Source organism: Merops nubicus, unplaced genomic scaffold (assembly GCF_000691845.1).
Source record: "Merops nubicus isolate BGI_N331 unplaced genomic scaffold, ASM69184v1 scaffold15425, whole genome shotgun sequence".
NCBI lineage: Eukaryota > Metazoa > Chordata > Aves > Coraciiformes > Meropidae > Merops > Merops nubicus.
In genome coordinates, this window is record NW_008609072.1 from 56,912 (window position 1) to 68,396 (window position 11,485).

General features: G+C 38.6%; 1 protein-coding gene across 1 annotated transcript in view; it reads right to left on the reverse strand.

Annotated features, from left to right (window-relative positions):
- GTDC1 (glycosyltransferase-like domain containing 1) overlaps positions 1-11,098 on the reverse strand; it is a gene marked incomplete at its 3' end in the record, with an annotated part of 35,664 nt that extends 24,566 nt beyond the window's left edge. Inside the window, exon 1 of the mRNA XM_008940498.1 lies at positions 10,917-11,098. Coding sequence (XP_008938746.1) covers positions 10,917-11,098 — 182 coding nt within the window. The remainder of the gene's footprint in view (positions 1-10,916) is intronic.
- Positions 11,099-11,485: the final 387 nt, after the last annotated feature.

An 11,485-nucleotide genomic window follows, 5' to 3' on the forward strand; every position in this document is an offset into this window, starting at 1 on the left:
TATGTTGCAACTTTGAATAATTACATTATCCAGAGCCTTTTCTGGAAGCTATTATTTTCTGAAACTCCCCTCTACCACCTCTGCCTAGAGAGCTTCCATCTTCTCAGGCAAGACCTGAGATTTGTGTTTAAGTCTTGGAACAGGCTGTCCAGGGCAGTGATGGAGTCCTCATCCCTGGAGGGGATTGAAGGACATCTAGATGTGGTGCTGAGAGACATGGTTTAGTGCTGGACTTGGCAGTGCTGGGTTAACAGTTCGACTCAAACTTAAAGGTCTTTTCCAACCTAACCAATTCTATGATTCTAAAGCACTTCAGACTTTAATCACAGAATCATAGAACGTTTCAACAACCACAGAAACCACTGAAGACTGATTCTGAACTAGCTTGGGGCCACAAGATCCTTTGCAAGGCCAGCATTAAACCTCGCAAGTGCAAGCAAATCAGACTCCACCTCTACAGCCTTGAGTAGATGGTAACACAAGAGTCTAGAGTAGATACCTATGAGGACTCCAAGTCCTCTTCCATGGAGGTCTCTAGATCGCTATCTTGAAGACATCATCTGAAGTGATCAGTAAACACAATAGTCAACTGACCTTCTCTCCCAGTCAAGATCCTGGAGTTTTCTGGAAGTAACAGAGAGAAAAGGCAAACCCAGCAGGGCCAGCAGGCTTGGATGCCACAGGGACAGGTATGAAGTCATGGTCTGCTCCTGGGAGCTGAGAGGCAGAAATACCAAGAGATGCCCAACACCTGAAGGCAAAGCCAGCCAAATGCAAGTTACTCCAAAAGCACCTACCCAACAACTTTTTCCCCCCACTTTGATGTCCCACAGCTAAGAGTTGTGGACATAATTCACAAGCAACATTAGTCTAGTATGAGACTACCAAAGTAGTAATTTAAGGACTAAATTAAAAAAGAATGAACTTGAAAAATGTCAATCTGAAGACCAAAAAAACTCCAAAAACTTGCTAAATGTGACAACAGACTATTTGTAAAGAATCCCTAATAACTAATCCTTCCCCCCCTGCTCCATCTACCTAAATTCTCATTCTAAGTTACTTTAGGAATCATTTCACTCTGGAAAAAAAAAATACAAGATAGACTGTTTGTAAAGAATCCCTAATAACTCATCCTTCCCCCCCTGCTCCATCTACCTATTATCTACCTAAATTCTCATTCTAAGTTACTTTAGGAATCATTTCACTCTGGAAAAAAAAAATACAAGATAACTCCTTTGATACCATTTCCCCTGAAATCCATTTCCTCTTCTTGCATAGTTTTAGTATCTTCAGCACTACTTCTCCAAATTCATTTGGCATATAAAATTTTCAGCTATTATGTTTTTAATAAAATTGATTACCAGGAAAATTCTGCGTGTGCACAGTTTCAAATAATTCTATTCCTCGGGGTTTAAACCTAGAGATGTTGCTATGCATGACAACTGCTCCATGTTTAGTGAGTTACAACTGTTCTGTCACAAGAAGGAAATGTGTTTTGCTCACCAAAGCCAAAGGCACTGTCAAACCTGCAGCAATCTGCAGAACAGTAAGGAAAAAAATGCCTGCAAACTAACTGCTGCTAGATAATGGTCCCATTTATCATTCTTAAATTCCATCTTTAATTAAAAATGGGATCTTCTCTTACATAAATAAAAAATTCCAGATGTTCTGAAATTACTCTTCAATTTTTTTTCATTCTTCCATATATAATATACTTACTATTAGATGGATAATAGTATTATATGTATATATCCATAATAATTTCATCAGGATTCTTCCATATTCCAAATAGACACGTATCTCCATTATATCCAACATATGTTAAAAAGAATTTAATTTTAAAAGAAAGAAAAAATATACTCCCTCAAAGAAAACACAAGTTCATAAAACTCATAGTAGGAATACCACGTAACTGCAAGGAAGATTAAAGTCTAAATAAATCTTTTTTTTTTTTTTTTTTACTTAAAATAATTCACACCTTTTTAAAAACCATTTTTTTAAACCATTAGTTTAAAGAATTTAAGTAGTTACATCACATAAAACTGGAGTGAGAGAAACATTAGGCCCAATCTAGATACATATTTCCTTGGAGTAATTATTAGAAACAATTAGTTAACAGGTAGCAATTCTTCCAGTAATTCTTCTGCAAACAGAAAACCACTTATTTGCTTTTGATGTTGTGTCTATTGCTGTTTCCTTCGTTCCTTCTTCAGGTTGTTATTAGGCAGAAATATAAGCTCCAGTGTGCAACAAGTAAAATGGAAATTAAGAGAGCTAAAATGAAAAATGATGAACAAGTAGGCAAGGTTATAAACATAAACAATAAAAAAGTGCTTGGGAATGGAAAGCATTCTTTAAAATGACTGTGTCCACTGGACCATCGGAGTGTATGTGCAGGAGGAAGGGGGGGAAGACAGGGACAAAGGACAAAGGCAAGAAAGGGAAAATACATCCAAGGGAATGAGGAGACTGCAAAAAGCTTCATTACAGAACGATGAACAAAAAGCCCCTTTCAGTTGCTTTGTATTTGTCAAAGATATTCAAATTAATAGACGTAATTTACATAGATTCTCAATATTTTTCTTCTGAAGGGAGAGTAAATTAATCATCATAATGATTCAAAGCATACCCCTAACAGGTATCATTCCCAAGATACTTGGGCTGAGCAGTAGAAGAGGAGGAGGAAATAAATGGATCAGACAGTGGTCTGGGGGAGTTCGAAGTCCATCCGAAATTAAACTCATTTCACTGCATCATAACTTGGCATGTAGACTGTAATCAAACTACAGCCTGGGTATATCTTGTATGTTTAGGGAAGAAATGACATCATAATCCATAAAAATCAAGTGTTCTACTAGGCACAACCCTGTATCAGGTTGCACTACTTGTTAACAGGTCTCATTTGCCAACATGGTCACATCCACTTTATAAATCTGTATGGAGTTGTAATCCCAGAGGAATCAAGGAGATAAAACCAGAAAACACTTTCAGGCACATTTTCTAGAGTGAGCATGGACCTGGTCAATGCCTTCAAAACCCACACTGAAACCTCACGAGCACCCACAGCAGACACTAACAGCCCACAGCAAGAACATCTGTAGAAACACTGCTTCAACTTCCAGCCTGGAACACCCAAGCTCATCCGAGAAAGCTCCTGCCCACTGGTCATGGCAGCTGAAGTCACCTGAGACCAGGGGAGTGGCTGTGGTGCAAGTGGGACTGAAACCATCTGAGCTCTCAGGTACAGGCACCTGGGCTGCAACTCAAGGCAACAAGGTCACTGAATTCTTGGGTCTGCTGTAGGCCAGGAACTGACATGGTCCCAGCTACCTGAACCAAGACTTTCCAACATCGGCGTATTTGGGACTGTTTTGCTAAAATCAGTTTGCATAAGAAAATCTCTTTCCATGACGTATCAACTCACAAAACCTAGCCAAGCTGTGAGTACTCATCTAGAAAGCTAGCTAATGACACTGGAAGACAAAGCTAAAAATCCAGATCACGTGCAAAACCAAGCATCTGACAAGATTTGTATTATTTTATTCTTAGGTGAAAAGAAAAAAAATTTCAGACTAGAAAAAAAAGTAGCACGGGGGGAAATAAAAAAATCAATATTTTTCTCTTTATAAAATGCAAACCAAAAGCTTTGTTTCTTTCCCTTTGGAAGATCAAAATTAGTGTTATGGACTAGAATGACAATCAATTGCAGAAAGCATGTCCTTTATAATATAAGTACTGTATATGTTTGTTATTTGAAAATAGGAATGTAATCCGTAACTAATCTAGAAATAAAATATATACACAGCAACCATTTAAAAGGACAGATAAAATACTCATTAAAATCCTAAGTGTAGAAATACTGACTCATAATGCACAATTTCATTACATTTTACTGCCAGCAATGTAAATATCAATTCTCCAGGTGATTCATAAAATTCATTTTAGGAAGAAAAATAAGGATTTTTACCCAGCATTTGAGAAGATAAAGGAAAACACATGCTAGGGTTTGAAAAACCAGACTCTCATCAGGATATTTTTCTGGAATTATGGCAAATCTTTTACACATCAAACGGACAACTGCCAGTTCACATTAGCACTTTCTACAGATCATCCACCAGTCCCAACCAGCATCCTTCCTGGTCCTGCACCTCTCCCTGCACCGTGGTCATCGTTCCCATCTCATTTCTGCCGAATTTGAGAGCCTAGATACACTTCCATTGACTTCAAAGGAAGGAGCCTGCATTTAAATGCATCTAAACTCTCTAACTAGCCAAATTGTGAAATTGCCTGATAATGGGACTATTTTTTTTAAAAAATAGGCATGTTGGACAAATTAACTAAAGTTTTTGGAAGGAAGAGTGCGTGTGGGGGTTTCCACACAGAAACGTAAAGAAAACCTGTCACTTTTCAAATGAATAGCTACCATCTGCCAGCGTTTTATCTGAGGCAAAGTTGATTAATGCAAAGTGAATGTTTAAAATCACATTGCTGTCTGCCTGAATAAATTTCAGGTAGTTTACTCAGGAAATTATTTGTCCTGTTAAAGTTTTTTTTTTTTTTGTGGTTGTTATTGTCGGATTCCCCAAGTTTTTACACATCCAGATCTAAAAAATAAAGAATATTTGCTCTTAAATCACCATACTGTTCAAGGACTTTGTTCCTGGCCTCTCTGCAACGAGGTAATTAATTGCCCAACAAAGGAGATCCCACCTCCTTCACTGGCTTCATGAAAACTTTGAGACAGCCCCTCTACGTCCTACTCAAAAATAAATTTTAGTACTTTAATTGTGAGCAGAGAAACCACAGCAGTGCAGTTATTCTCAAAAGGAAATGATTTTGCCCTTAGACCTTCCTTAATTTTTCAGTGGATTAGTTAATATTTTACGGGATTACTTAATTGTTTTACCTTTATTTACAGTAAAAATAATTAAATACCTTTACTTACAGTAAGAAAAACAAATCAATTACAGAATTTAAACATTTGCCTTTTAACTTTACCCAAGCATTGCTTTTTATTAGCACTCTGATAAAAATCCTTCTCAAACACGTTCGATTATATGCTTTTCTTCAGAAGTTGGCTTTAAACAATAACATTTTCAGAAGTTGTTTTTGGAACAGATTTTGGGCGATATTAACCCAAACTCACACAAACCCCAGTTTTAAGCGTGAGTCCCCCTGTGACGTGCTCCCAGCATCAGATGGGCCTCCAAGTTCTCCCTCACCAGAGAGAATTCCTATTATCCAGAGCTACAGAAGTGGAGGGCATCATCTGTGCTAAGTGGTGGAGCTTCATGTCGCTCCATATGGACGTATATTCTCTCTGCTTACACTTTAAGCTGGCTGGACACCAGCCAGCTCTGGTCAGAAGTCACCAAGTTGTTTTAGCTCAGTACATGGTGCCTGTGTCTCGTATCTCAGTGGGGTTTGTGGGTTTAGGCTCCACGTGGTGCTAGGATGGCCATCTGGCCCCCGGTGTGAAGCTAGCTCCCAACCAGCTTGTTCAGAGCGTGGGCAGGACGAACGTGTATGTGTTTGCACAAGCCTGTGTGAACTAACCTTGGTGAACTCAACCAATTTGTTTAAAAAAAAAAAAAAAGGCAAGTTTAGTAGTAATGAAATTAAATAAGTTATGACCCTCTAACTCAGCTAGGGAGCGTGACAGAGGAGCAGGGGACTAAGCAGCATCTCCTGCACCACCTTCTCAGTGTGCTGTGCTTTGGGCACCTCTACAGCACAGGAAGAACATCATTGTTTCTATCCAACACCAGTTACCAGGCTATAGAATAAGTTACAACTACATGGTATTTTGAATCCAAGATCAGACCTGAACCCTGTCTTTAGAGGATACTGGCTATTACATTTAGTCACCTTATTTCTTCATGCCTTGTATCAACTAGACCAGCTTATTGATTAGGAGCATGTTCCACTGCATCTGACATAAACCTGCAGTTAAAACAGACATATACTCATGCAAAAAAACTTCTTCACCTTACACTGACCAACAAAGAAATGGTGGGAAACTTAGAACAGCCCTAGACAGAAAAGTATTCAGCAATTCCAAAGCAGTGAGCCACGTCCTGTCTTCAAATGTAACCAAGTTGAGCAACAAGACCAAAATAAACACTCTTCATAGTCAAAACCATAAATGAGATTTAAGTTTTATTCATCAATATACAGAAACAAACACCAAAAATATGAAAAAAAAAAAATAGTATCAGGTAATTTTTTAATTTGCAGGTACATACTTATGGGGCTTTTTTTTTTAACTAATGTTCTATTCATCCATACAATTTCTTCCTTACCTGAGTGAGCCAAATGCTGGGAAGGATTCTAATGTAGGGACACTTCTGACAAAGATTATATAAAGATGCATTTCCAGTACTTGACATGATGTAAAAAGATCAAAATGTCCCCAGTACAAATGGGCACCTATATATTCAGCTTTAATGGAATGGCTGAAATTCGTCCTGCTTTGCTTTAATTCACATTTTCAAACATCTTCCCCAAGACATGACTTGCGGGTATTTTTTTTTTAAGAGAAGAATCTCTAGAAAACAGTGAGTACTCTACCTTACCAATGCTCACACATGCAAACTGAGTTATGTTTCCACTGGGACTCAACTACTCACTGGAATAAAAATTTACAGGATCACCCTTTTTAAGAGGACATTTAAGTGACACCAGTCCATCAGTTAGCAAACAATTCACTCTATAATAACCCATTTTCTCCTTGCAGAACAGAACAAAAGCATCAGATCTGAAACAATCCTAAACCTACTGCTTAGATTATTTTAAAAAAACCCAAATCACCCAAATCTACATTACATACTATTGGAATATAATATACATTGCTGAACACCACACCCCTCAGGTTTTGTTTTTTTTTCCCAGAGTTCTATTAACTGAACACAATGATCTGTATTCTCTTTGGTAAAATGTAAAGAGCACAGAGTTTGTCTTGAAAATATAGTTGTCAAATATCAAGGGGTATATATATGCTAACATTCACCCTAGGGGTATTTCAGGGCTAGACTCTGTTACAAATAAAATCTTTATTCATATGAACAGCTACCTGGGGGGCAATACTGAATGTTACACAGAATATTTATATATATATATTTAAAATAATCTAGCAGTGCTATTAAAGCAAACTGGAAGCTACACTGCATTTAGTCTCTCTGCTTTGCAGATCTGTCTCTTGTACTACTAACTTACTTGGGTCTCAATTACCTTCTGTAGAGGGCAGTCCCTAAAATATTAAATGCTGTTGTCTAGTGTGTCATACCAGCTGTTTTACTATTCAAGCTTAAAAGATTATTCATGGCAATGAAGAATAGTACTCTATAAAGAAAAGTAACCTCTTTTCTCCTCACTAAATTGTGCAACAGTGTTTTCAACTTCCCTTAAGACCAAAAAAAGGGCCAAAAAAATATTCTTTTTTTGGTTACGTGCTTCTAGAGTTACTGAAGAGCCATTAAGGGCTATGGAAAACAACTTGAGAGAAGATCAGACATCTACATTTATCAAAGAGTTTAAGCTGTCTGAAGCAAGTTGGGAGACAAAGCAGACAAGGCAGCAGCTCTGCAGACTGCCAGCAGTCTGAGGAGGTCACGTCTCTGCTGGACCTTCCTAATTTCTGGAATGAGGATGATAATATTCCTTCAACTGCTAACAAAACTCTGTAATGACTGGAAAAACTTGCCAGGAGAAAGGAGACAGTAATTCTGCCCTTTTTCAGTGCATTTCAAATGCTGTGGTTTGGAAGTTGCCACCACAAGGATGAAACTCTTTGTACTTGGGCAACGTCATGTGAGTCTCTGCACAGCAATTAAGAAAGCTCTTCAAAGAGCTCAGTCCTGCAGCTGCTGTACATCAATGGATCAGACCACTTCAAGCTTAGGAGCCAAATAAGCCACCTTTCAAAACTCTCCTCATGGCCTTCCAAGTTGGAGGGACTCCCCGCATGCCTGACCTTCCCCATTCATCAGGGCTTCTGTCCTCCTCTGAGGAGATGAATGAAGACATGAGCTGGTTTAAAGACACTGCAGAATGAAGCCATGAAAACAGAAACCCAACATTGCTCTAGAGAGACAGCACAGCCTCTGCCTCAGGGAACTAATGCAAATCTACACAGCGTTGTAGATACAATAGTAAGATTCTGATACCTTCCATAAAAGCTACATGTATTCCCCTTGATGGGTGTGGATATCCTCTGCCTGGGACAATTTTAGGTAGATCTCCTCATTCTTGCAGGGAAGCATCATCCTAACACACACCCAGACATCAGCCACACAGTTCAAAAGTTATCTTAGGTGCACTGCTCATTACCAGTTCAGCTTTAACTCTTGCTCATGGGAACACAAATTCGTCCTCCAATAAAAGCACTGGCAAGTTCATCACAAACTCTCTGGACACTGCAGTCCCCCAGTGAAACATCTGTGATCTTGCACTGCTTCAAAAGTACTTTTTAAGACTGCTCCTCAAGTCACTAAGCATCACTTGAAAACTAACAAACCTGCTTCCTTCCCATAGTCAGTTTAAAAGTATACATCATTTAAAAATCTATACATATATCAGTTATCCACATCAAAACTATGCCTCATACACACCAGTACCTTGAAATAACTGTTTGAAAAATTTGTTAATGTAGCTCTGTTACCTGAAGTGTCTGTACTTAAAATACTCATGACCTTCCTGTATTATTAAATGCACAAATAGAAAAGGTATTTTTGAAGTGTCACTTCTAAATCACTTCTAAAAGATATTTTTTATTCTACAAATAATGATGCAAATTTGGTATTTCCCACCACCTCACAAGAAGGCTGACACATGTAAATGTTTAATTCAAAACACACACTCCTGGCCATTTGCAATGAGAATTTTGTCTTCAACTACTACCTGGGAAGCAGATCTTTAGTTGTTACTAGCAGACTAGAAATAGAAGAATCAATGCTAATTTTAATCAGTGTTTTTTTCTAATAGGAGAGAGTAGTCAGCCTGATTAAGTTGTAGTCTGATGCACTTCTACTTTCAATTTAATAAAAATATTTGAAACAATCAATTAGAAAATAAATAGCAAAATGTGCAAGTAAAGTAGAAGGTACCTCTAATCAGTTTTCCTCTCAGCAGTCACATCAGCCCTTGTTCCTAAAATCTTACCCTGCCTGTGAGGCTAAGGTACACACTTTTTTTTTGTTTTAAACATCATATCTTTGTCAACTTTGACTGTTTCTGTCTGATCAAACCGTAGGAGCAACAGCCAAGGAAAAGCTTTCCTCTCTTTAAGATGTTCTATAGGTTAGATCAGATTTATTTGCTGTCAGTAAAGGTTATATTTGCACGTAACTCTACAACAGACTGCAATTTTATTAACTTCAAGTGAGTTTTCAAGCTGCTAGGTTGAGTTTTTTTATTGGGTGGTTGGTTTTTTGTAGGGCTTTGGGTTTCTTGTTGTCATTCCTTCCCCCAAGATTTGGGTTACTTGACAAATTGGAGTTAAGTTATCTTAGGTCAATGTAACTGTAAGTTAAACTAATGAAGTGTATGTCTATGAGTGATGTCTGATTAGTTTAATACAGTTAGTGCTGGACAGCTTGGGCTGCTGACCTTGAAGGAACACAGATAACGTTGCCATGCGTTGGAGGATGTGGTTGTGATACAAGACAAATTTACATAACAGTTTGTCATATACACTCCTCCAAAACAAAATTGTTGCAAAAGGAAAGCAATGGGAAACCAAGGCTAAACGCCTCGCACGAGACAAACAGGGGAGGATTAGTTGTAACATCTGGCTTGGGATGGCAGCTTGTTTTAAATGCAAGCCAGAAGCAGGCACAGAAAGGTGTACAAGCTTTATACAGCATGCAGTCCAAAATGGATTAGATGTTGTGTTGGGTAACACTGTCCAAACAACCTTCTACAGCAGAAGTTCTACTCTTTAAAAGTCATACTCCTTCCCCAGCTTGCTCCTGGTACCAAGGCCCAGTTCTGAGCTGTAGCTAGCTAGCATGTCGTCTAGGTGCACTCACAAGTCTTGCTGAAGATCATTCTGCAGCTGAAAAGCAGCTGCTGGGGCTAAATCATCCCTGAGCACAAGAGGCCTCTCTCCACAGAGGTGCAAAGCCAAGGGAGGGATGATGTAGCACCCCCATGATGCTGAGCTGCACGCCCCGAGCAGAGCACAGGCTGCACCACAGGCTGCTCAGGGCAATCAGCTCACCACATCTCAACTGATCAGGTAGGCCAAGCAAAACTGCTGGCTTTACAGACAGCTCTGCTCTGGGATGACTGATTCTCACTACACGATAGCTATCTGTTGACCTAAACATTCTGCTTTTATCAGGCCAGGTTTGGGCTGATAGAAGTTTGTCACTTACATAAATGCATAATTGACATCCACAGTTGTTGGCACATTATGGAACTGGACTATCACCGAGATAAAACTGCTCCAGGTCAGCCCAAGGAGGACACTCTGATTATCAGACTTGCTAAGAGATAGAGCAGTGGGCAAAGTGAGGAGGCTTCCAGCATTCACATCTGTGCCAACTCTCAACCTGATCTCTACAGCACAGTTTAAACCTTGTTTATTTTTTTTATTAGTGTATTACTAAATTCACTTGGAAAACTTAAGATAAAACTACATATAAACAGGTATCCATACACTTGCACTCTTGGAGACTTTCAAGGACTACCAATGCAAGACAAAATAGTCTAGCACACTCTAAATCATGGCAGAAGTTTCCTGAATACACCCCAAGAAGTCAATGCAAGAAGACAAAACTTGTATTGTCCATTGCAAGTCTCCATCTGCTTGCACACACACCTTGCATGCACCTAAGTGAAAACTCAGCTCAAGACAACCTGGCTGAAGGCCTCTCTGTAATTTGAGTTTAGCAATGATTCAGCTCCTGGGTTACCTGTAATTAGCACTCGTTGGCACAGTTTGCATGAAATAAAGAGCAGCAGTTCGTGCTTTCCAGTGCCACTTCTTGGCAGGGAGTGTACAGAGGACACAGTCATCTCGTAGCTCTTCCTGGAGAAGATCCATCAGCTGCTTGTGGGAACCACCATAAAAGGCTTCAATGAGAAGAACACTCATTTTTCCAACCACTTCAGAACAGTTTGGATTCTGAAAATGATAAAGACATTTTACTTCAGAAACACATTTTTTTTTTTAATTTAAAAAAATTATATTGGTAAAGGCAGAAACATATTGCAAGGCCTTACAGTGTATTCTTTTTTCCCCCCATGAAATTAATTCTTCATATTGTATTAATGAGTTTACTTCAGAAAAAGCTATTTAGTAATTATGATGACAAAATTGCCACACCTAATAGTTTCGAACAATAAAAGATACCATTTAGAATTTTTAAATGAATCAAGATTATTTAAAACACCATATTTTGAATTGTCTTGGTTTCAACCAAATACTTAAAAGCAGCTTTACTTTACACACTCACTTTTAAATATATACAAACCTTCCATA